Here is a 26,705-nt window from a genome sequence, read left to right on the forward strand (position 1 = left end):
ATTATTTTTCCACCGGCCACGACCACCGCACCATATCGCGCCACCGCCGCGCACCGGAAAACGTTGCTCGGAATGCGGCCGCCACCTCCCCTTTCCGCGGTGATGCGGTGTCAGCTGGTGGCGACGAGAGAAGCCCGAACGAACCACTGGAGCTCAAGTCCAGTTCTAAACGGGTATACGTGTCACGACCTAGCATAGTCCACGATGATCATCGCCATCCCTCCCGCAGGTTCTCCTCTGCTGTCGACTGAGCTACGTACCAGATACACGTCGGCGCACACGCGGGCTCCAATCATTCCATTTCGTGCCGACCAGGTAGCACGCGAGTATTCTCATCCACCCGTATACATTTTTTGGAGGCCTATTTATAGCCCATCCCTTCTAATCTTAGCATTGCATTCCATCTGCATCCATCACTCTTATCTGAAACTTCCTGCTGTTGTTTCTTCCTCCGTTTCCCTCTACTCGGTCTGTATATTCAGTAAAGAGCGCAGTGTACGTGCCAAGAAGAATTATATATGGCGATCCTCAAGAGTTGTTCCGTCGACAGCGACGCGAGTGCCAGGGGCTTTGCTCCGGAAGAGATCGACCTGGGCGACGACGTGCTCGCGGAGATCATCCTGCGCCTGCCCCTGGACTCCGTCGCGCGCTCCAGGTGCGTCTCCAAGAACTGGTGCGCCGCCATCGCCGACGGCTATGTCCGCCGCCGGCTCCCCCTGCACATGTCCATGATCTGCTTCCCCGACGACGACGGCGACGCGCTTGGCGGCGGCGGCGGCAGCAGGCCCGTGTACGCGTGCGCGGGCGAGGGCCGCCGGCTCGAGGCCCGGGACCTCGGCTTCTTCCCGCTGCACGACAGCGTCATCTTCTGCGACGGGTGCAACGGCCTGCTCCTCTGCCGCGCCCCCGGCTCGCCGGAGTTCTATGTCGTGAGCCCGGTCACCAGGAGCTGGGCGGCGCTCCCGAGGCCGGCCAAGGAGCCGCGGCTCTCCGTGCTGGCGTTCGACCCGCTCGTCGGGCAGCACTACCACGTGATCAACTTCACCGGGTGGCGCGACCGCGGCGCGGCGGTGGAGGTGTTCTCGTCGGAGACGCGGGCGTGGGCCGCGCACGACGTGGAGTTCGGCGGCGTCCCGGCGGGCTCCCTCTCCGGCTCGGTGCACTGCCACGGCGGCGCTGTGTACTTCCTCGCCTCCGACCCGGACTGCGTCGTCCGCATGGACCTCGCCGCCGGGCTCGCGTGCACGGTCATCGACCTCCCCGAGCCGGCGGACGGCGACGGCCGCGTCGCGCACTCCGGCGGCCGGCTGCACTACCTCTGCAGCCACAGCGGGCTACTCAAAGTCTGGTCGCTTGAGGACGACCGCCCGCGCCAGCGGTGGCGCCTGAAGCACGCCGTGAGAGTCAGCGACGTCGTGGACGGCGGCGAGGTGAGGTTCCTGGCGATGCACCCGGAGAACCAGGCGGTGGTGTACATATGGTCGCCGTGGAAGGTCGTCGAGTACGACCTGGGCAAGCGAGAGATCACCGGCGCGGCGTGGGAGTTCGGCAAGGGCGCGAGGAACCGTGTCGTCAAGACGTGGCTTGTCCCGTCCTCGTGCTACCTTTCGGATTGCTTTGCGGACGATGGTCCGTTACCGGCGCGCTGAATTGATCAGGGGACAGGGGTGGGTATGGAGCGGTGAGGTCTGAACCGTGCGCCTAACCCATCGAACCGAGATGGAATGAATCGCTCCGTGGGTCAATGTACACTGGACCCAGCGCTCCGATGGTTAACGTGGCTCCATCCATTTTCTCCCTCTTTTTCTTATTTGTAAATATAAATTTTACTTCATTGTAAATATATTTTATATTAGATAGAACATTTTTTTATAACAGTACAATCGAAGTCGTTCCAATACACACTCCTTTATAAACGCACGCACACATACTATGGCCACCTTCAAGCCGGCAGCATCTTAACATTTAGTCCTTACAGGCGCAGTTGATTGAAACATCTTCTCACACTAAACAAATGTTGCTGGAAGTCTCCTCACAATTAACAAATATCGTCGGAAGTGCATGAGATAAATTCATGAATAATACGAGCACAATATTAAGTACAATTTTAACACTCTTTTATAATCACGAGGACATATTGACTTTGACGGCAAGCCCATGGATTCGTCTCTCCTTTGCATATTGCTTCGGCTGTAGGCAACACAAAAAAGAGTCTCAGTGCCTTTGCTCAGGCTAGATGTTCATGTTATGGTTTTTTGTCCTTGCATAGTAGCTTATGTTAGGGTTGTTGTTCTCGTAAATATTACAGTTTTTTGTCCTTGCATAGAAGCTTATGTTAGGATTGTTGTTGTCCTCGAAAGTGTGACGTTTGAGTGAATGATGATGTTTTTTTCCGGGTTTCAACCGTCATCCTTACCCATTGTTCATTCTGTCTTTTTTGAGGAGTTTTGAGCTTATTTTGTTTTATCTGTTGGGAAGCTTCGAGCTCAAGACACAGGTAGAAAGGAAAAATTAGCAAAGTTGGACAAGGAATGGGTACAACAACGGGCTAATACTCCCTCAGGTTGATGCAATGTATTTCAATGTTTTCACCGGCTCTAGTCAACTGGAAATGCAAAGTTACCGATTATCATAGGGACATCAAACAAAATGACTGCTGGATTTAATAGGAGGATCGGTAGTTAGTTGTCTTTATTGGTTGGTTTTCTTTCTCCTCTGTATGCTCGTGAAAATTGTCTAAAACTACTCGCTAACAAGACGAACTTCTTCCTTCAGGCTATGCTGCTCATCTAAATCAGTATCAATAACTTCTATTGTATTTCTACCTCTCATTGAAATGGTAAGTTTTCTTTCCTTCCGCTTCCATCAATAAATATAGCATGAAGAAAGGCTCCAATGGTGTGATTCCTCGGTCACCCGATCCTTCTCGAGTTCGTTCATCCAGATATAGTTAACAGAGCTTAGATTCTTGTAGTCTCCCTTATTGTGCGAGATGATAACATTTGATGTCAATTGTTTCAGATTTATTCAAGGGTTTAACGACAACGACTGCGGCCCAATCTTCTCTAATTAGGTATCAGAAAAAAATCATATCTAACCAGTCTATAACTTGAACCAGTTTTGCGCATTGTTTAGGCATTATATCCCTCATACAAAGTCTGCTTCGGCTCCACGGCCACTCAAATCGAAGCTGTCGCGAGTTGTATCTAAGAATCCAACAACATTGACTCTCCAAATTGGCCTTTAAGTGGGGCATTTTGCTTTCTAAAGTTTCATAACACCACTCGCCACATTTTTCAGATCGCATACAAAATTTATTGACCTCCCAATCCAATATTGTTGTAGCTTGAGAGGTACATTTTCCCGTCATTTTTTTCATTCTTTATGTTAATCAATATGCTGAATTTTGTCAACGGAAAGTTTAAACATGGCAAATCGAATATTTTTCATGGCAATTTATGTTGGTGGATGATGGCAAATTTAATTTTCAAGCATGGCAATTTCCTGGCAAAAAAAATGAACTGAAGCAAATTTGCCATGCTCGTCAACTAAACTTGTCATCTTCGGCAAACATAATTTGCCATGAAAAATGTTCGATTTTCCATTCCTAAAAATCTGATGTTTCCTGAATATCCAGGTCCTTTTGTCAATACAAAGTGCCTAGGTCCTACAAACCGATGGGCATCCTTTTGGTTATCTCCATCAAAAGCGACACTCAATGCAATGATAAGTACTGCCTCCGTTCATTGTTATAAGATGTTCTAACTTTTTTCTTTCTAAATCGGATATATATAGACTCATTTCAGTCCGTATATAGTATATATGAAAATATCCGAAGCATATAATAATAGTGAGTGGAAGTAAGTTTCAGGAGCCTTTTGTTACATTTCTGATTTCTCTGTACAAGAGTGTCAGCTTGTGCAATTGTCATGCTTCTCAAGTAGTAACACAAAGGGATCTTGCTACATGGTCAACTGATTTCTCAGCAAACAAAAATGTTGGGAATGCAGTTTCAAAATAGCAATTCTAGTTTTAAAAACATGGAAGGAGTGAGGTGTATGGAGATAGATGCTAGTCAGTTTTGCCAAAAAAAAAATTGTGTGCCTGTGGGCCCAAGCCCAGTCTACAAGGAGGAGGTTGGCTATTTTTGGGGGCAAAGAATCTTGTCCAGTCAGACACTTGGATAAGAAGGTCAACTTTGTTTTTGCACAACCAAAAAGAGACTAGTGAATTAGTACTTCGTTATTCTGCGTCGAAATTGATCATGGCTAAAATCATTAGCGTCTTGGGACCGTTGCTACGTCAGGCCACTGGAAAAAATGAAAAAGAACTACTCTGACTAAAAATAAACCTTGTACATTGGTAGCATTCCTGTCTTGATAATATTCTCAGCCAAACATATTGGGAAGAGGTCTCGCAGCCATGAAGGCGTCAACCATCTGCACAAGCAGGAAATCGTTAAATAGACAAGTAATATATGTTCGATGCATATTGCTGAGATGAGCATTTCGTTAAGAAACTATAGCCATGCTGTCAGCCGTGCTTGCATATACATGCTGTCAGCCGTGTGAGCACAGTGGATACGAAATATCTTTTTTGTCGCAAAGATACTAAATATTATTGCGCCATACTCATTGTGTACTTCAGAATGTACAGAAGTGTGCAAGATGACAGATCTGATGAATTGCATTACCTCCTCGGTCACTTGAGCTCTAGCTCTCTCATGTCTTTTAACCAGCTCAGATAGAACGTCACCAAGAAGATTCTTCACTTTACCAGTTAGCAGGCTTCCATCCCCGTAACCCTGACGTTGAGATTCAGAACATACATTTAGTTGAGGAAAATAGGTAGAGGAAACGTATCCAATAAACTGATCCCATATGTGTAGCATAACTTGAAATATTACCTTCTTTATCTGCTCAAGATCATCGTCGTCTTCAAGGAAGAAGTTCAGGTACTTAATCGGGACATCCACCTGAACACCACAATTATAATTCACTGATTGGTTTTGTCTTGCTCAAGGAACCCAGTACACAACAAGAATATTGCAGGAACAAAACAAGAATAAGACGAGGTGCGAATGATGCTTTGTCACGATGACGTTCCTTTCAATTGTAGGCCAGCACATGTAAGATCACTAGCAGGTATAGTATTCCCTCCGTAAATAAATATAAGACGTTTTAACTCTTTTCTGATTCAGATGTATATAGACGCATTTTAATGTATTCTTCATTCATTTCAGTCCGTATGTAATCCATATTGAAATATCTAAAATGCCTGATACTCCCTCCGTTCCAAAGTAAGTTCCGTCGTTTTAGTTCAAATTTGGACTTATTTGAACTAAAACCACGACACTTATTTTGGGACGGAGTGAGTATTTGTTTACGGAGGGAGTACCAAATAAATCGTATGCACATCGCTTCCCAACTGCAGATTCTGTAGGACTGAAAGCTTTTCTCAATATATACTCAAACTATTTATTTAGTTTAAGTTTTGCATCTCAAGCAATACATCTCAGAAAGTGGAGTACAATACAGGCAATCGGAGAAGCAAAAAAGGCTTGCTATCTGCACTAATTTGTTGTCCAATAAAGAGTGCTCAAGAGCAGGACAAGGGCTTACCTCAAGGTTAGCTCCAAGCTCTCTTTGGAGTTCCGCTGAGTCTTGGCCACCTGAGAAAGCATATTTGTTCACCTGGAAAACGAATAACAATAATGATAAGCCTGTGAAATAATAGAACAATCCCACAGTCCACAGTTTCATCTTTGGCTCAAGCTAGCAACCATTTCACACAAAAAAAGGACTAGCTCAAGATTTGTAATTGTCGGCAAATATTTCTCAGGTCAAAGTTATGCTCACAACAAACCTTCTTCTTTATTTCTTCTTCATTATCTCTCACATATATCGCAGAATTTGGATCACTAGCTGACATTTTCGTGCTCTCCCCCTGTAAAATAGAAATAAGCAACTGGTAAAGTAGTGTCTTAAAAATTCATCGCATCCAAGATATCCTCCGTTTAAAATTGTAGAATGTTATGGTTTCAACCTAAATCAAACTTCTTTATGTTTGACCAAGTTTATAGGATTTTTTTTACCAAAAACAGTAGGGAAAACCCCTACCGTGAGTCTTTTTCATTTATAATTAGCAATGGTAATGTACAATGGTCTGTACATAACAGCATGTTACAAGTTCATAGGAAATGTATCAGCATTTACAATACCTGATGAGGACATGACTACCTTAGATACGACCAAAAATATTGCATACATGCATATTTGTCAGGTGATTTCTAATGCAAACTATTCAATAATCTATTTATGTTATCCAGAAAAAAAAATACTTCACACACTTTTGTGTTTTGTCTAATTGCAGGTGTATGGGACATTTGTACAATCCACATATGAAGATAAGGGAAAAGGAGAAGTTTATGTTGTGTTCAAAAAGTCCTCTCACGTCACTTTTGGGCCAAGAGAAGATAGAGTCCAAGTCTCTCACGTTCTGGATTCAGATTCGGACTACACAGACATATCTGACTCAAAACGCCAACAACTTTTTCATACGGACTCCGAATTGGGTGATTCTTTTTTTGTTGGAAACTAGATTTCATGCTCTTTCCAACCCAATTGGATTCACCTTCAAATTCGTCCGGAGCGTTGAGTTACGGACGAAACAATCTGACGTTGCAGCAGAATCCGAGTCAAACTACAAGCCCAAAGGTGTTGCATCACCTCCACTTGGGCCATGAGCCTTGTACGACCTAGGGTTAGTTTTAGGCTGCCTTGGGACGTCCTCCCACCTCCTTGGCCGCCATCCCTTGCTCCTATATAAGTAGATCCATCTAGTAGCTTTTTCCTGGGGTTTTGTTTAGATTAAAAGTTCGCCATAGCTGCAACTTCGCGTACTTCGTTTGTGTCCAACGACCAGACCAAGACGTCACAGAACCCCACCTTGATCAATAAAACTTTCATCTTATATTCGCAATATCCCGATTGCAATCTCAGTTTCTTGCTTGTTCTTCGTTTGCTCGCAGGAAACAGACCCTCGTGGTCAGGTTGATCGTGCTCCGGCGTGGTCAATAACCCTTGGAAGTTGGTTTAGCGATTGCTAAGGCGCGACGTCTCGCACGTTCGTAGTCGGATCGTCAAGGTCGACTCCCACAGAAAACGATAGCCACCATCTCATCGAAACATCGGGACACCTTAGCCTCTATCAATACCAAATAAATATACTACGAAAATCTATTTCATGGCAGATTTAGTGAAATTTTGGTGCGGTAGATGGTGCTATATTTTTCTATAAATTTGATCAAACTTAAAGAAGTTTGACTCAGGAGGGAATCCAACCCGCAACCCCAAGGTTATGAGTCTTATAAGCTACCAAACTAAGCAATTTCAAAAGGAAAAGCTACCAAACTAAAACATGTTATAATTTGGAACTGAGGGAGTATGAAGTAAAAAAGAAATGCTGAACAAAAGACATGTTTCATGGACTCCATAAATAGAAGTCAAAAGTCTTGTACATGTTCAAAAAGGCCAATTTGAGAAAATAGCAAGTTCAACAACTAACTAGTACCAGTTAAACTGGCTTTGTATTTATCATAATAATACAAGCTTGTGGACAATTTGATAATCGCGATCTTACAGTATGTGCATCATGAGATTTGTTTGTTTCCAGGGAACCCTCAGGCCAACGTCAACACCACAACACCGATGTGTAGACAGGTTCAGGCCCCCTGATTGGGTAATAGCCTACGTCCTGTGCGTATCGATTATATGATGAACAAGTGTACAGCAATGACTCTAGGCGGACTGGGAAGCAACCCAACAAATTCTAGGGTTTATGTGGGGTATTGAGGCGGTGGAAATGATTTTTATGCGGGGCCCTCTCCACCCTTTATGTAGGGGTATTTAGGCGGTGGAAACCCTTCTACATCCGGTTTCTACCTTGCCTTGCAAGCTACTCCCTCTGGTCCCGAAAACAAGGCATCCAATTTTTCCCATCTTTCTCCAAAAGGAAAGCGTATCTCCAATCAGGAGTTGAGCTAGGGGTGTGAATATTCATAGGACTGGTGCGCTCTGGTTTGTGTTGGTCTACGTGCAACCACATGCACGCCCTCTTTTTGAAAACGGAGGGAGTAGCTTAGGGATAAGCCTGCCCTGTTTATATCTTGGATATCAGCATGTGATTTCTAGTACCCGTGACTTACCCAAACTAAATCAGATTACCCGTGTGGGCCCTAAGGCATAGTATACGTAGGCACAGACATGCACAAGGTATTGAGAAAATTCCTTATTTGACACTATCTTAAAATCTGCTTCCTTATTTGATACTGGAAAAAAAATTCTTCCCTATTTGACACAAATTCTAAATTTTATTCCCTATATGACATTTCCGTTCATTTTGAGCCTAAATGACATCTGAAAGACTCTTTTGCCCCTCATGTGGTATGTGTGTGGGGGACAATAGCGCACACACGCAGCACCAGTGCGAGTGCAGGAGCACACACGCAGCAACACATACACATGCACCAACACATACGCAACAACACGCACGTGCACGTACACACACACGCAGCAACACACATGCACGCGCACACACGCAGCAACACACACACATACACACACACGCAGCAGCACACAGCAGGCAACAGCACACACACGCGCGCGCACGTACACACGCAGGCAACACATAGGCACGCAACAGCACACACGCGCGCGCACGTACACACGCAGTAGCAAACACACACGCAGCGGCACACATGCACACACACATGTGCGCGTGCACCCACACACGCAACAACACACACGCGCGCACACACATACCGCATGAGGGGCAAAATCGTCTTTTCATGTGTCATTTAGGCTCAAAATGGATGGAAGTATTGTATAGGGAATAAAATTTAGGACTAGTGTCAAATAGGGAAGAAAAACTTTTCCGGTGTCAAATAAGAAATCAGATTTTAAGACAGTGTCAAATAAGAAATTTTCTTCAAGGTATTTTGGTACAGCCATACCGTGGGTATAATTATCCCTCGGTAAAAGCTATTGCATTTATCTCATAAAGAAAGGTTAGTTACATTTGTTAGTCTTGGTTAACATATGCATAAATATGGGATGCACTTGTAACTTCACAATTAGAAATTCTAGGAACAAGTTTGAATACTTCCAATTGAAACATTTCATGTGTAAGATATCACTTTGCCCTCCAGACCCCATCACCCTCCCCTCCTGCCCGTGCTCTGCCTCCCGGCCACCAGGAGCTCGAGACGCCACTGCCCCTCGCAGGATCCTGCAGCCCCGCGTCGTCCTCTCCTCTGCTCCTTCTCCGTCCTCCCGTGCAAGCTGCTGTGGCGCCGCATCCCCACAAGTGCAGCTGCGCATCTCCTTTGCGCCAACGCCACGGCCTCGCCGGCCGGCCATCGGAGTTGCCGCCCCGACCACCTCCGCGATCTCCGCCCTCCCCTTCCTCTGCTCCTCTTGACTCCCTCACGCCCGAGCCGCATGGGAGACGAGCACCCCGCAACAGCGCCCGACCCTGCGTTCGTCTCCTCGGCCGGACGGCCACCTCGCCGGCGACCAGGCGCCACTCCACATCCGGCATGCCCCTGCTCCCTTCTCCTCCTTGCCGCTGCTCTGCTCCACACCGGCCAAGTTCCGTTGCCTGCTCGCCGCCATCGCCCTAGCAGGAGCTCTGCTTCCCTTGCTCCACGTCAAGGCCGACGCCGGCTCCACTTCGTCTTGCTGCTGGTCTGCCATCGACCTCCTGTTGCTGCCTGCATGCACATGTGGCGCTCGTTGGACCGAACGCCTCCGGCCCTAAGCCAACAAGTACCCCGGAGCCCACTTCGACGCCATGTACCTCGACCGCCGCTGGCTTCGGTGACCTGCCAAGGCTGGTTACAACCCATGTACCACTACTATCGCCAAGACCGAACCTGAAGGACCAAGGATGCGCCAAGTACCTCGTCGATACGTGTACGACTACATTCACCGAAGACCGCGAGTACAACGACTTCCACAACGCGTCGTGTATGACTACCGTCGCTTGGGTTCGATAAGGCGCCGAGTACCACTATGTTTGCCATGTACATCTACACCAAGACCGGTTCGACAAGTACCCCAAGAACGTCTGTACCTCTACCGTCACCGTGGGTCCGGCAAAACCAAGTGTACAACTACCGTCGCCCCGAGGACGTTGGATTCATCAAGTACCTCTCTGAAAACGAACATGTACCACTACTTCCACTTCCGTCACCGAGGACCGATAGTACCACTACTTCCCACGACCGTCCCGAGAACGTCTACTTCCATCTACATCCCATCAAACCCGAACCGCCCCGAAGGCACGCTTCGGAGGTATAACCCCGAGACGACCGCCCGTGAATGAATGCATGTGTTGTATGAGATGAATGTTTGGATGTTGTATCCTCCCGTGAATGTTAGTTGTTTCCCTCGCTTGGCACCATCGTCGACCCGTGGGAACCCGGTATCCGGGATCACCCCATCATCCTTGCATGGCACGCTCCCGTCGCCTTTTCTTTTGCACCGACATCTCGATGAGTTGTCGGATCATCGGAATGTTGCCGTGCATCATTTCCGTTGTCGTTGCCGTGGCACCCTTTCTTTCCGCCGTGGTGACAAAATGCTCCACATTTTATAACTTGCCAACATCTTCATAAAATTGCATAAAACTTGCACATGTCATCCGCATCATGATAATAACATTTAAAATGTTTAAACTGTTGTTTGCTTAAATTGCTAAATGCATATGGGGATTTACCGGAATTGTTGTTTGATGTTTCCGGCCCCCATTTAAATTGCTTAGATAGTGTAGTTTAATTGTGCTTCACCTCTTGCCATGCTTAACAACATTTAATATTGTTGGATACATAACCGAGAGCGAACTAAATAAAAGGATGTGGTGTTTTTTCAATATGCATCTCGTTGCATATTGAGCTCCACTTAACTTGTAGTTTTATTTGTGCACTTTGCCATGCCATGCATAGTTAAACCGGACATGCATCATCCTTGGTTGTGCATCATGCCATGTTTATGCTTGTGTGTTTACCATGTTGTTTGCTTCTTTCCGGGTTGCTTCTCTCGTTAGCTTCGGCTTCGTTCCGGAGTTGTAAGGATTTGTTCGACTACGTCCGTTTGTCTTCTTCATGGACTCGTTCTTCTTCCTTGCGGGATTTCAGGAAAGATGACCATACCCTCGAAATCACTTCTATCTTTGCTTGCTAGTTGTTCGCTCTATCGCTATGTCGCGCTACCTACCACTTGTTATATCATGCCTCCCATATTGACATGTCAAGCCTCTAACCCACCTTCCTAGCAAACCGTTTGAAAGTGCAACTATCCCTAGGTGGTTTTGGTAATTCATAACAACATATAGCTCATTGAGCTAATGCTATTCCAAGATGATTATTTCAGGAAAGCTCAATGATTGGCATGGCATGGATGTGAAAGTGGAACCCTCAAAATGCTAAGGACAAAGGATTGGCTCAAGCTCAAAAGCTAAAGACTCTTCATTTTATATTTTAGTGATCCAAGATCACATTGAGTCTTTAGGAAAAGCCAATACTATCAAGGAGGGATGAGGTGTTGCTTAATGAGCCTCTTGCTTCATGTGCTTAGTGATATGCTCCAAAACCCTCAACTACTTTCCCATATCCATATGACCTAAACCCTAAGCCAAACTTGGTCCTACCGATTCTTTCTATCCGGCGCCACCGAGTTTCACTTGTCATAAGCCACTGCCAAACCCTAGCAATTCGGTTCTACCGATAGGGATCTCGGTCTCACCGAGATGGGATTGCAAACTCTCTGTTTTCCTTTCGTAACTTTTCGGTCTCACCGAAAGAGCGGATCGGTCCCACCGAGATTGCAATGTAAATTCAGTGTTTCCTTTTTGTAACTTTTCGGTCTCACCAAAAGAGCAAATCGGTCCCACCGAGTTTGCCTGACCAACTCTCTGGTTAGCTAATTACCAAAGTCGGTCTCACCGAGTTTGTGTAATCGGTCTCACCGAGATTACGTTATGCCCAAACCCTAACCATATCGGTCCTACCGAGTTGCATGTCAGTCCCACCGAAAATCTCTAACGGTCACTAGGTTTACCTTTTCGGTCCGACCGAGTTTGTTGATTCGGTCCCACCGAGATTGGAAAACTATGTGTAATGGTTGTATTTTGTGTGGAGGCTATATATACCCCTCCACCTCCTCTTCATTCGTGGAGAGAGCCATCAGAACACATACATAATTCCAACTCATATGTTCTGAGAGAGAACCACCTACTCATGTGTTGAGACCAAGATATTCCATTCCTACCATATGAATCTTGATCTCTAGCCTTCCCCAAGTTGCTTTCCACCCAAATCTTCTTTCCACAAAATCCAAATCCTATGAGAGAGAATTGAGTGTTGGGGAGACTATCATTTGAAGCACAAGAGCAAGGAGTTCATTACCTACACACCATTTGTTACTTCTTGGAGAGTGGTGTCTCCTAGATTGGCTAGGTGTCAATTGGGAGCCTCCGACAAGATTGTGGAGTTGAACCAAGGAGTTTGTAAGGGCAAGGAGATCGCCTACTTCGTGAAGATCTACTGCTAGTGAGGCAAGTCCTTCGTGGGCGATGGCCATGGTGGGGATAGACAAGGTTGCTTCTTCGTGGACCCTTTGTGGGTAGTTGCTTCTTCGTGGACCCTTCATGGGTGGAGCCCTTCGTGGACTCGCGCAACCGTTACCCTTTGTGGGTGGAGCCCTCCGTGGACTCGCGCAACCGTTACCCTTTGTGGGTTGAAGTCTCCATCAACGTGGATGTAGGATAGCACCACCTATCCGAACCACGGGAAAAACATCCGTGTCTCCAATTGCGTTTGAATTCTCCAAACCCTTCCCTTTACATTCTTGTTGCATGCTTTACTTTCCGCTGCCAATATACTCTTTGCATGCTTGCTTGAATTGTGTGATGATTGCTTGACTTGTCCTACAATAGCTAAAATCTGCCAAGAACTAAAATTGGGAAAATGTTAAGTTTTTATTTGGTCAAGTAGTCTAATCACCCCCCCTCTAGACATACTTTCGATCCTACAAGTGGTATCAGAGCTTTGGTCTCCATTTGCTTTGATCTCCATAGCTTTTGGTGGTCATAGCCTTGGTTTCACAACCTAGGAGAGTATGGCGTCTAGCGAGGGAAATTATCACCGTAGAGGTCCTTACTTTGATGGTACTAATTTTGCTAGTTGGAAGCGTAAAATGAAAATGCATATTCTTGGACATAACCCCGCCGTTTGGGCTATTGTGTGTGTTGGTTTGCAAGGTGACTTCTTTGATGGGAAAGAACCAAACCGTGAAGCTACCGCGGATGAGTTGAAGATGTTGCAATACAATGCTCAAGCTTGTGATATTCTCTTCAACGGATTGTGCCCCGAAGAATTCAACAAAATCAGCCGTCTTGAGAATGCAAAGGAAATTTGGGACACTTTGATTGATATGCACGAAGGTACCGACTCCGTCAAGGAATCCAAGTTGGATGTGCTTCAAAGTCAACTTGACAAGTTCAAAATGAAGGATGGTGAAGGTGTCGCTGAAATGTACTCTAGGCTTGCTCTCATCACAAATGAGATTGCCGGCTTAGGAAGCGAAGAGATGACCGATAGATTCATCATCAAGAAGATTCTAAGAGCCTTGGATGGAAAATATGATACCGTGTGCACATTGATCCAAATGATGCCCAATTACAAAGATCTCAAGCCAACGGAGGTGATTGGAAGAATTGTTGCTCATGAGATGTCACTTAAGGATAAAGAGGAACTTCACAACAAATCAAGTGGTGCCTACAAAGCCTCATGTGAAGCCCCTACATCATCAAGTGAGAAACAAAACTTCAATGAAGAATTGAGCTTAATGGTGAAGAACTTCAACAAGTTCTACAAGAGTAGAAGCAAAGATAGAAGCTTCAAGTCAAGGTCCTACAATGAGAAAAGATCTTCTAGTCGAGAGCGAAACTGCTACAGTTGTGGAAGACCCGGACACTATTCCAATGAGTGTACGGCTCCCTACAAGAGAAGAGAAGATTCTCCAAAAAGAAGAATCAAAGAATCACCACCAAGAGAGAGAAGGAGTAGAGATGATCGTTATGAATGAAGATACTCACGGAGAAGCAAGGATTCGGAAAGGAAGGAAAAATCATCAAGGAGCTACACGAAACGAAGACATCAAGCTCATGTTGGTGAATGGGTATCCGGCTCCGACTCCGACAGCCACTCCGAGAGAAGTTATCACTCCGACTCCGAAGATACTCAAGATGAAGGTGTTGCCGGTCTAGCACTTGTGTCAACCAACTCCTACGACATATTTGACTCACCAAATGAAGGAATTGGAAGATGCTTCATGGCCAGAGGTCCTAAGGTAACACACCCCGAGTATGTTGATTTCAATAGTGATGAAGATGACTTGTTAGGTGATGATTTGCTTGGTGACAACTCTAGTGATGAATACTATGATGAAAGACCAATTAAACATCCTAATTAAGATAAAACGAATGATAATGATAAGGAGAAGATTGAGGCTCTAACTAAAGAACTAAACACTCTTAAGTTAGCTCATGAAACTATCTTCGAAGATTATCAAGAACTTTTAAGAGCTCATGAGAAATTACGCTTTGAAAAGCTCAATCTTGAGCAAGAGCATGAGTTCTTAAAAGCAATCAATGATGATCTCCGCAAGAAAAGTTCTTCTTAAATTGCCAAGCGTTTACTCTTATCCACTTACATGCCTCAAGTCAAGTCTAGTAACAAGAACAAGAAATATTCTTCCTCTAGCAGTAACAATGATCATGCTAAATCCAATATTGTTGCTTCTAGTAGTTCTCTTGATTCCACTAATAATTCTCTTAGCCAAGTTACACTTGAGCAAGAAAATAGCTTATTGAAGGGAATTATAGAGAAAGGAGTGTACAAAAGCCTTGCCGGGAGTAAGCAATTCGAGGAAATTGTGCGCAAGCAAGGAATGCACCGGAAGAATCAAGGTGTTGGTTTTGAACGAAAGTTCAATGCCAATGGAGTTGAGTGGGAAGAAGATCAATACCCCAAGACAAAGTTTGTTCCTAAACAAGAGAAGTATGATGCTTCCTTCAAGGGGACACAAGCTCAAGATGATCTTCCACTACAAGACTACAAGCAAAAAGGCAAGGACAAGCTTCAAGAGGAAATTGATGCATTTGAAGAAGCTCCTAAGACCTTAGTCAAGTGGATTCCCAAGACTACTTCAAGTTCCACTTCATCAAGTACGACTACAACTCCAAGGATTCCCATCAAGATGGTGTGGATCCAAAAGAAGAAGAACTAGAGAGTTCTTGAGGGTGACTCCGCCAACATACTTCACTCTTATCATTTTGGCAAGAACAAGTGCAATCAACTTCCACATCTTGCACTAGTTCAAGGAGTCACAAACCCTCTTGTTGGTAAGACAAGGGACAAGGTAACCTAAAAGTTTTCATGGACATCATCTTGTGTGTGCATCACTCTATGTCTATGGATATCCTTGTTTGTTCCTTGTGGGACTAACCCATGTAGGTATTGAAAGTGCAATTCACTCAAATGGATAGCTCCAAGTGATATACATCAACATTGAGCATCCACATCTTCAACATCTACATGAAGTCATCATCGACAAAACCCGAGGTTAGTTCATCCCTCTAAGGGGGGATATCACATCTAGGGGGAGCTTTAATCTAAGACTTGAGCTAAAGCAACTCTAAAGATGTGAACACAACAATGCTTTATGTAAAAGTGGTAACCCCACTTGAGCTTAAACGATGAGTATGACCTATGATCAAGTGTTCTCACTTGACTCCTAAGTCAATATACTCATATATAGATGACCTTGTCATCGCAAATTGCTTGATAGATGCTAGAATTGGTTGTGCATGCCTTGTCACATATTTCATTTGCCATCTTATTGTGTGAGCATGCTGGTTGCATATTTTACTCATTCGAGGACATCCACTTGTTGTTTTGATTGTTTGGTTTTATTTCCTTTTGCCAAGTGGATGGACAAGAATGCCTAAGAACCTCCTCTAGCTATCTATGCTTTTCTCGTCTCAAACTCTATTCATGCTACATCACAAAATTTGATCAAGTCAGATTCGAACCACTCTATGTGAGGAGCGCTCGGAGTCCCCGATTCGTCATAGACTTAAACTTCCAAAACCTCTTTATGATTCTCGGTCTGACCGATACCCCACTTTCGGTCCTACCGAGATCATTAAGTTGATCTAGGTTTTCGATCTCGGTGCAACCGATTTGAACCTTTCGGTCACACCGAGTTTCAGTAACTGCTTGCAGTTATGAATCTCGGTGCCACCGAGTTGTTCCACTCGGTCACACCGACAGGGTCGGGCTATATATAGTCACGGGCAAAATTTGGAAATTTCTCCGAACCCCTTCACCCGCGCGATAGCCTGCTCTGCCAACGTGGTCTCCGGATCGTCTTCTCGCCGCTAGCCGCCTCCAGTCGCTGGTCTCCATCGCCGTCAACGGAATTCTACCCCGCCGTTGCCGCCGTAGCGAGTCTCCGCCGAATTAGGGTATGGACTCGATCTTTGTGCTACTCTCCAATCCGATTCTTAGCACATTGTGATCATCATGATTCTTGCCACGATTGAAACACTCCTATCCAGTCAATGCGCTCGTAGATCAGGTTTGATTTGAAAATTTTAGGGTTAGGTTTCTGCCGAAACCATCTCGGACCCACCGAGTTGAAAAACTCGGTCCCACCGATTTGGCTTATGCCATTGCACAAGTGAGACTCGGTCTGACCGAGAATTACTTATCGGTGTGACCGATTTTGGAACTTTGTGAAAACCTAGCAGTCTCGGTGCCACCGAACTGTGACTCGGTCTGACCGAGTTCACTAGTTTAGGTTCCAAAACTGCTTCGGTATCACCGAGTTTAAAAATCGGTAGATCCGAGATGATTTCAGTGGGAAACTAAAACTAAGTTTTTGGATCATTCTTTTGCAAAAAATTCTGCATTTTGTGATGCTCATCTATTCTACCTCATCTATAAACTATTCATAGGGTCAGCAGACAGCTTGTTCATCATGTCAGATCAGAGTGACAGCCAGAATGTGTCAGAACAGCAAGTGCACATGAGTGAGGGCACTAGTCCCTCCAGTTCTTCTGATGAAGGCAGCAGGAGCACCCCTAGCAATCTGCCAAAAGCTGCCACCAGACAAAGGAGGAAGAGAACCTCAGACTCAGAGGATGAGGACTATGTGGCAGAAGAGGAAGCAACTTCCAAGAGAATTGAGTCAGCTCAAGGCACAAAGCCAGGGATGAAAGTCAAAAGGCCAGCAGGCAGGCAGCCTATGTCAAAGGCCAGAGCTTCAACTGAGAAGCCCACTCCCATAGAGCCAGTTGCTGCTGAAGGCAAGAAAAGAAAGGAAAGGGTGAAGAAAACCGTAGCCAGAGTGCTTGGCAAGGCTTCCATCATGGAAGAAGAAGAAGAAGAAGAGGTAGCTGCACCAGCACCTAAGGCACCCAAGCTGATGGGTGATGCCATAAGATCAGGGGCAGCTACTTCCAAGGCCAAGCCAGCTCCAAAGCCAAAACCAAAGAGGAATACAAGAAGCATCCCAGCTGCTGAGAAGAACAAGGCCCAGTGCCTGAAGCTGCAGAAGAAGATGATGAAGAGCAAGTACTCAGAAAACTCAAGCCCAAGACCCCAGACCACAATGATGCTCATCCTGTGGCTGAGGATATGAAGCTCAGGAGAGACTCAGGGCTGAGTAAGTGGAGAGAAGCAGATCCGTATGCTTCAAGGAGAAGGACTGCTGTGGATTACAGATTTCACACCAAGGAACAGCAAGATTTCTATGAGACAGTTTTGCTTGATAAGAAGTCCATTGTTTGTGACATGAGATGGGTCGACTAGACCTACATGAAGGAAAACGAAGAGCACTACCCTGGAGTGCAGGACAGCTTTAGTGCTTGTGGAGTTGCAGACTTTGTTGGGCAGAAGCTCACAAAGTGGAACAAGGAGCTCATTATGCAATTCTACTCCACGGCACACTTCTATCCAGATGGTAGGATAACTTGGATGTCTGAGGGTACGAGGTACCAATCTACTGTTGCTGAGTGGGCACAGCTCATCAATGCCCCTGAAGAGCATGAGGATGACTTGGATATCTATGCCAAGAAGAAGATGGATCATAACTCAATGTCAAACATGTACAAGGAGATTCCAAATGAAGCACTTGACACTTTCAAGTTTGGGTCTGTGCATTATCTTCTGTCAGGGCTGCCAACTATTAATTGGATTTTGAGGCACACTCTCTTGCCCAAGTCAGGTGATCACAAGATGATCAGAGGCCATGCAATCAACTTGCTACATATCTTTGATGTGCCACAGAAGTTCAAGGTGATGAGCCTCACGGTAGAGACAATCAAGAGGACAGCAGTAGACCAGAAGAGGAGTTGTGGATATGCCCCACAGATTCAGGAGCTCATCAACTCCAAGATGGGTACAGGCATATACTTATTGGACAAGGAACACCTGCCCATCCGTCCAAAATTTGAAGATAATCAAGTTGTTATGACTGAGAATGAACCATCGTCTGCACAAGCACAAGCAAAGAAGGAGAAGGCAAGGAAGGAGAAAGCTGCCAAGATGCCAACTCAAGAGGAGGCATCTGAGTATTTCTTGAAAACCAAACAAGAGCAGCTTGGTTACCTGATTGCATCCACCCTGCGGATTGAGAAAGGACTAGCCACCCTAACTCAGAACCAGGCAAGCCAAGAGAGAATCATGGAACAAAAGTTCTATGACTTGGATGTCAAGGTGACAGAGATTCAGACTGCAGTGGAGCAGCTCCAAGATGACATGCAGGAGAGGAGAGGCAGGACTACAACTGATGCCTTTGCCAGAGTGCCACGAGGTCCGACGTCATCTGCAGTGCCAGTTCCTGACACAAGAGCAACCGCCTCAGCTCCAGCCGTAGCACCAGCCCAACCTGCTCCAGCATCTACCTCAGCTCCAACTCCAGCGTCTACTTCAGCGTCTACGGAAGCCTTCGTCCTTGGAGTGATCCGGACTCCACCACCACTTGAAGATCAAGCCTGAGCGTCGATCTAGCACTATGCATTTTCTAGGAACTTTTTGGTAACTTGTTGCCAAAGGGGGAGAAAAATGTATAGATCATAGGCTTCGAGAGAGAGTGTTGCTTTTTTCTCTCTTGCTTTATTTGGTGGTTTTTCGAACTTTGTTTGCTTTTGAGTGCTTGAGATACTATACTTGTGAGACATTGATGATCATGTGTTTGATCATAAGCTACACTTAATGTTTGCTTAATGCTATTATCTTATCTATCTTATGTGATCATTCACTATTCTTGGTGGTGAGTGCATGTATTTCATTCTTATCATTTTAAGCGCTCCACCAAGATGTATGTGACATGGAAGAGTAACCCATGACTCTAACTCCTTGTGCATTTGCAGTCCAAAGCAAATTTTAAATATGCACAAATTTAGGGGGAGCTCTTACTTATCACATACTTCTCAAATCGACGATATATTTCATGCTTATTATCATTTGTCGAAGCTTTGATCTATATGTTGTCATCAATTACCAAAAAGGGGGAGATTGAAAGTGCAACTATCCCTAGGTGGTTTTGGTAATTCATAACAACATATAGCTCATTGAGCTAATGCTATTCCAAGATGATTATTTCAGGAAAGCTCAATGATTGGCATGGCATGGATGTGAAAGTGGAACCCTCAAAATGCTAAGGACAAAGGATTGGCTCAAGCTCAAAAGCTCAAGACTCTTCATTTTATATTTTAGTGATCCGAGATCACATTGAGTCTTTAGAAAAAGCCAATACTATCAAGGAGGGATGAGGTGTTGCTTAATGAGCCTCTTGCTTCATGTGCTTAGTGATATGCTCCAAAACCCTCAACTACTTTCCCATATCCATATGACCTAAACCCTAAGCCAAACTCGGTCCTACCAATTCTTTCTATCCGGCGCCACCGAGTTTCACTTGTCATAAGCCACTTCCAAACCCTAGCAATTCGGTTCTACCGATAGGGATCTCGGTCTCACCGAGATGGGATTGCAAACTCTCTGTTTCTCTTTCGTAACTTTTCGGTCTCACCGAAAGAGCGGATCGGTCCCACCGAGATTGCAATGTAAATTCAGTGTTTCCTTTTTGTAACTTTTCGGTCTCACTGAAAGAGCAAATCGGTCCCACCGAGTTTTCCTGACCAACTCTCTGGTTAGCTAATTACCAAAGTCGGTCTCACCGAGTTTGTGTAATCGGTCTCACCGAGATTACGTTATGCCCAAACCCTAACCATATCGGTCCTACCGAGTTGCATGTCAGTCCCACCGAAAATCTCTAACGGTCACTAGTTTTACCTTTTCGGTCCGACCGAGTTTGTTGATTCGGTCCCACCGAGATTGGAAAACTGTGTGTAACGGTTGGATTTTGTGTGGAGGCTATATATACCCCTCCACCTCCTCTTCATTCATGGAGAGAGCCATCAGAACACATGCACAATTCCAACTCATATGTTCTGAGAGAGAACCACCTACTCATGTGTTGAGACCAAAATATTCCATTCCTACCATATGAATCTTGATCTCTAGCCTTCCCCAAGTTGCTTTCCACTCAAATCTTCTTTCCACAAAATCCAAATCCTATGAGAGGGTGTTGAGTGTTGGGGAGACTATCATTTGAAGCACAAGAGCAAGGAGTTCATTACCTACACACCATTTGTTACTTCTTGGAGAGTGGTGTCTCCTAGATTGGCTAGGTGTCACTTGGGAGCCTCCGACAAGATTGTGGAGTTGAACCAAGGAGTTTGTAAGGGCAAGGAGATCGCCTACTTCGTGAAGATCTACCGCTAGTGAGGCAAGTCCTTCGTGGGCGATGGCCATGGTGGGATAGACAAGGTTGCTTCTTCGTGGACCCTTTGTGGGTGGTTGCTTCTTCGTGGACCCTTCGTGGGTGGAGCCCTTCGTGGACTCGCGCAACCGTTACCCTTTGTGGGTGGAGCCCTCCGTGGACTCGCGCAACCGTTACCCTTTGTGGGTTGAAGTCTCCATCAACGTGGATGTAGGATAGCACCACCTATCCGAACCACGGGAAAAACATCCGTGTCTCCAATTGCGTTTGAATTCTCCAAACCCTTCCCTTTACATTCTTGCAAGTTGCATGCTTTACTTTTCGCTGCCAATATACTCTTTGCATGCTTGCTTGAATTGTGTGATGATTGCTTGACTTGTCCTACAATAGCTAAAATCTGCCAAGAACTAAAATTAGGAAAAGGTTAAGTTTTTATTTGGTCAAGTAGTCTAATCACCCCCCCTCTAGACATACTTTCGATCCTACACCGTTGTTTGGCTATGTTACCGCTTTTGCTCAGCCCCTCTTATAGCGTTGATAGTTGCAGGTGAAGCTGAAGTTTGTTCCATGTTTGGAACATGGATATGTTGGGATATCACATTATCTCTTATTTTAATTAATGCATCTATATACTTGGTAAAGGGTGGAAGGCTCGGCCTTATGCCTGGTGTTTTGTTTCACTCTTGCCGCCCTAGTTTCCGTCATCTGGTGTTATGTTCCTTGATTTTGCGTTCCTTGCGTGGTTGGGTGTTATGGGAACCCCTTAACAGTCCGCTTTGAATAAAACTCCTCCAGTAAGGCCCAACCTTGGTTTTACCATTTGCCTAACAACCTATCACCTTCCCTTGGGTTCTGCAGACCCGAGGGTCATCTTTATTTTAACCCCCCCGGCCAGTGCTTCTCTAAGTGTTGGTCCGAACCGAGCCTCCTGCGGGGCCACCTCGGGGAAACTCGAGGGCTGATTTTACTCATAGCCTGTCTCATCCGGTGTTGCCCTGAGAACGAGATACGCGCGAATCCTATCGGGATTGTCGGCACATCGGGCGGCTTTGCTGGTCTTGTTTTACCATTGTCGAAATGTCTTGTAACCGGGATTCCGAGACTGATCGGGTCTTTCTGGGAGAAGGAATATCCTTCGTTGACCGTGAGAGCTTGTGACGGGCTAAGTTGGGACACCCCTGCAGGGTATAAACTTTCGAGAGCCGTTCCCCCAGTTATGTGGCAGATGGGAATTTGTTAATATCCGGATGTAGAGAACTTGACACTTGACTTAATTAAAATGCATCAACCGCGTGTGTAGCCGTGATGGTCTCTTTTCGACGGAGTCCGGGAAGTGAACACGGTCTTGTGTTATGCTTGAACGTAAGTAGTTTCAGGATCACTTCTAGCTTCTCGACCGTTGCGTTGCTTCACTTCTCGTTCTTATTTGCGTATGTTAGCCACCATATATGCTTAGTGCTTGTTGCAGCTCCACCTCATTACCTTACCCTACCCATAAGCTTAAATAGTCTTGATCTCGCGGGTGTGAGATTGCCGAGTCCTCGTGACTCATAGATACTTCCAAACAGTTGCAGGCGCCGATGATACCAGTGCAGGTGACGCAACCGAGCTCAAGTGGGAGCTCGATGAAGATCTTGATCATTGTTATGCGTCTTTTCCGGTTGATCAGTAGTGGAGCCCAGTTGGGACGATCAGGGATCTAGCATTTGGGGTTGTCTTCTTTTATTTTGGTTCCGTAGTCGGACCTTGATTGTATTCTGAATGATGTATGTTTAACTTGTTATTTGTGTGAAGTGACGATTGTAAGCCAACTCTTTATCCCTTTCTTATTCAGTACATGGGATTGTGTGAAGATTACCCCTCTTGCGACAAAACCACCATGCGGTTATGCCTCTAAGTCGTGCCTCAACACGTGGGAGATATAGCCGCATCGTGGGTGTAACAAGTTGGTATCCTAACTGGCTGGCATTGTATGGATAATCCAATACCATCAAAGATCTCCATTGTGCATCCATGCATAAATTCATGTCTCATCGCCACTAGCTAAATACCTGTGCATTGCTACGGAAGTTAAATGTGCAAGCATTTGCTACAGAAGTTCTTTTTTATTGCATGAGTTGTTTAAACGCTTGTGTCATAGTAATCTCTAGCTTTGTGCAAATAAAAATATATTTCAAAATATATATCAATGGATCAACTAATAAAAATATTATGATACATTTATCTACTACATACTCACTCCGTCTCAAAATTTTTGTCTTAGATTTGTCTAAATACGGATGTATTGATACATCCGTATTTAGACAAATCTAAGACAAGAATTTTGGGACGGATGGAGTAGAATGCATGATAATCATGGTAATTGAATTTTTGCAATTTAAGAGGTTATCTCTAAGGGTGAATGGACTGCCACCAACTCAGACTTTTATAAGAGTAAAGACAAAGATTTTCAAACTTCTGTGCAGTGAAGATTAATTTCTGGATTCATATTCCTGAGAAAAATAAATGTACCTGAAGAGCAGGGAAAAATCTGGATTCAGTCAGTGATGGCTTTTGACAACCAATTCTAGGGGCAACGTCATGGGTCATCCTGAAATAAGGATCCTGGCAGAATAGAAAATGAATCGATTGACAAACAGATGCTTGTTAAAAAAATATAAACATCTACCAACAGATCAGCATCTATGACAAAATTATTCAGACATGCTTTTGGCCCAGATCTTTTGGCAGCTTATGGCATAAGCCATACCTTCCCCAGTTTATTTCAGAAGCCGCCCCCATACTATGCATTGAGGCTTCTAAACCAGTTAACCAAATAAGCTGGGGAGGGGGTAGCTTATTTTAGAAGCCGCCAACAGAACTGAGCCTCCATGATATTTGCATAGGAATAAAGACATCCATATTTTTTTTTACGGGGTAAAGACATCCATATTGATAGGATATAAAACCAATCATGTTAGACAAGATGATTATACAAAAAGTTATGTTTATACCTGGTCTACTGCACATGGGATCAGGCAACATAGTTGTTCCATGCCAGAGAAGAGATGGGGAAACGAAGAAGGGAATGACGGAACTGCTTGCACAGGAGGAAAGCTAATCTTTCCTATGTGATCCTCTTGACTGAATCCAAATATTCCTACAACCTGTCATTCAAGAGTAAACTATATTGGTGAAAGATAATGCTTGAAGGGAAGCGACTCGATTTTGGAATGTACTCCCTCCGTCACATAATATAAGATCTTATTACATCCAATATATGAGTATATTGGATGTAATAATATCTTATATTATGGGACAGAGGGAGTAAACATTCTCCTTTTCAACTGAAGAGGCCTCACCTTATTATATGTCACACATCTAGCAACTTTAACCATGTTTTCATAAAAGGCACTGCAAGGAAAGGAAAGAAGACTTAATTTGTCATCTAGTAAGCAAAGCTGTGACGAACAGCATACACTTCACTTGCTTAGCGGCAGAGTTATCTGAACAGAAACAAGATGTGCCACAAGGTCAAAAATTAATCAGAACTACAATTAAAATGAGTAACCTTACCCTCCAACAAAATTAAAATCAGAGAAAATGAAAGTCTTTTCAACATCAAAACCACATGCTATGATGTCTTTTGCATTTTCACGTGCAAGCCTTTTGCTTTCGTTAACAGTCAAATTCTTCCACAGGAACTTCTCATCATCAGTGAGCTGTATTACCAGTGGCACCTTAAAAGCATCCTGCAAATATCTGAACAAAAAACTTGATGGTTAATCAACATTGTCCATGGTTACTTACAAAATAAAAAATGGGAGTCAGGACCCCAATGCAAGAATTAAATGGCCATTTAGTTAGTATAGATGCTACATAAAGGCTAGGGAGTATAGTATGCATTTTGGGCTGTATTGTATTTATGGTCTACTTAAACATGAAAGATAAATGGTAAGCATCCTCATCGTGCGACCTAGCATTTTTTTCAAATAAGGTAATTGATGGTTACTCAACTTCCGTTCTCGTGCAAATACGGTCACAAAATGCGTATGCGGGCATATCCGCTGCCGCGTGGCAGGTCACACGTGCATGGCCCACTGTCGGTGACTATTGGTGGTGAAGGCGCTAGGTGTGATATCATTTTTGCAGAAAAGAAGTGCTAGATGTGACGTCATTTTTGCGAAAAAGATCCAAAAAAAATCATGACGTGAGCTATCGAGCCAGCAACCAAATTCAGTCTTGTCATGTGCTAACAACCCACACAAGGCGTCCTTGCCTTTCTAGTAACTAGTTGATGCCCCGCGCGTTGCTGCGGGAATTTGTTGTGGACTTCTAAGTAACTTGAACAAAAAAAAAGTTAATAATTCAAATTAATAATATGAGATTTCATATAGGTAATGATGAGCAACAATATGATAGCTTTCATATAGAGGCAATGATTAAAATTATTAGTGGTATAATTATATATTGTATTGATTGCATGAACCATATCTCAGCATAATCTATTTCACGTTGTTTGGAGGAGTGTCTTCTTCGACCAATAGGTAGTAGAGAAGAGTAATATAATGCAGGCGGGATATAAAATTTATTCACTCTGGTATATATTTGATTTTGTACTGCTGAAGGCACATAGAAGTATATGAGATTGTTCCTCAGTTACAATAGAATTTTTCTTCCACTCAGTTACATTAGAACTGATCTCCCACAGAAACAATTGGTAAGGACATGTGATAGATGACATAGAGCAAGGTAAGTAAACTGAGAAAGGTAATCAATAAATTATATAATGACCGGACCAAATGTAATAGACCAAGTAACCATATAGCAGGAACCAATGAAAGTAGCTACCTGACATATTGAGACGGGGGACACACGGCAAAGAAAACAAATAGAGCGATCCAAATGCAACCATCCAGCCAAAGACCATTGATATTGAGATACACCCATTGGCACCTGCACATCATAACAAAAAGGAAGCCAGCATGCACATGCACAGAAGGAATATGAAGCAATCAAGAGCAGCGGAGAACACGACTTTGGTCCTCGCATGCGGCAACAGCAGCATCCGGCTTCAAAGAACGGCTCTCTGTCAGGCTGGCCCAGCCGGCTACACCGCTACTCACAGCGGATGTGGCACCCAGCCCACGCGGCAAAGGCCCTCGGCCACGACGCCGCTCATCCCGGCACAGCAACATTGTGTGGCGTCGTCAGCAGCACGCGTCGTTGTTGACGCAGGACGGCGCGTGGCGAAGCCCTTTGGCTTGACCTGTTGCTGCTCCCACGGCGAGCCTGGCCATGGAGGCGGCTAGCATGGCTGCACCCAACGCTACGTCTTCCGACCGGCCGTCCGTGATGACGCCCTCCGGCGTGCACGCGCGTTGGCTGCCCAGCAGCCCAGGCTACACTTCTTAAAGGGAGATGAACTACATCTGTTACCCATGCATGAGGAGGGAGAAGAAAATCCATCTGTTTCTATTGCAATACAAAAGTGGGATTTGATGGGCATTGAAGAAGGAAACGGAAGCCATGGTGATTGCAGAGAAGTAGGAAGCACCGATGGAGGGCCCTACAATGGGGAATTAATTGTGTAAAGAAACTCATGTAGATATCTGTGAAGGAGAAGAAACGGTGCGATCGGGCAGAGCAGCGGTCCTTGGGGCTAAAATGAAGTTGTATGGTGAAGAAACGAAAAAGAGAGGAAGAGAAATTAAATTACAGGAATAAGAAAAGTATTTGGAATTGATGATGTGGCTAGAATGCTCAGGTGGACTGAGATGGATGGCTGCATGTAGATTGATGATGTGGATAGCT

General features: G+C 44.8%; 2 protein-coding genes across 2 annotated transcripts; one reads left to right on the plus strand and one right to left on the minus strand.

Moving 5' to 3' along the window:
* Window positions 1-376: 376 nt before the first annotated feature.
* On the plus strand, window positions 377-1,900 carry LOC125520855 (F-box protein At3g26010-like). Its single transcript, XM_048685890.2, has one exon. The coding sequence runs from the start codon at window positions 519-521 to the stop codon at window positions 1,647-1,649; it is 1,131 nt and encodes a 376-aa protein (XP_048541847.1). The 5' UTR covers window positions 377-518; the 3' UTR covers window positions 1,650-1,900.
* Window positions 1,901-3,720: 1,820 nt separating this feature from the next.
* On the minus strand, window positions 3,721-26,073 carry LOC125518732 (tryptophan--tRNA ligase, cytoplasmic-like). The gene is made up of 11 exons (XM_087532583.1): window positions 26,018-26,073; window positions 25,743-25,847; window positions 24,468-24,665; window positions 24,254-24,305; window positions 23,906-24,058; window positions 23,424-23,516; window positions 5,866-5,946; window positions 5,622-5,693; window positions 4,907-4,975; window positions 4,694-4,804; window positions 3,721-4,439 (listed from the first exon to the last, which is right to left on the minus strand). The coding sequence occupies exons 1-11, from the start codon at window positions 26,071-26,073 to the stop codon at window positions 4,389-4,391; spliced, it is 1,041 nt and encodes a 346-aa protein (XP_087388709.1). The 3' UTR covers window positions 3,721-4,388.
* Window positions 26,074-26,705: the final 632 nt, after the last annotated feature.

This window comes from Triticum urartu, chromosome 7A (genome assembly GCF_056163025.1).
Source record: "Triticum urartu cultivar PI428250 chromosome 7A, HENAU_Tu73, whole genome shotgun sequence".
Taxonomy (NCBI): Eukaryota; Viridiplantae; Streptophyta; class Magnoliopsida; order Poales; family Poaceae; genus Triticum; species Triticum urartu.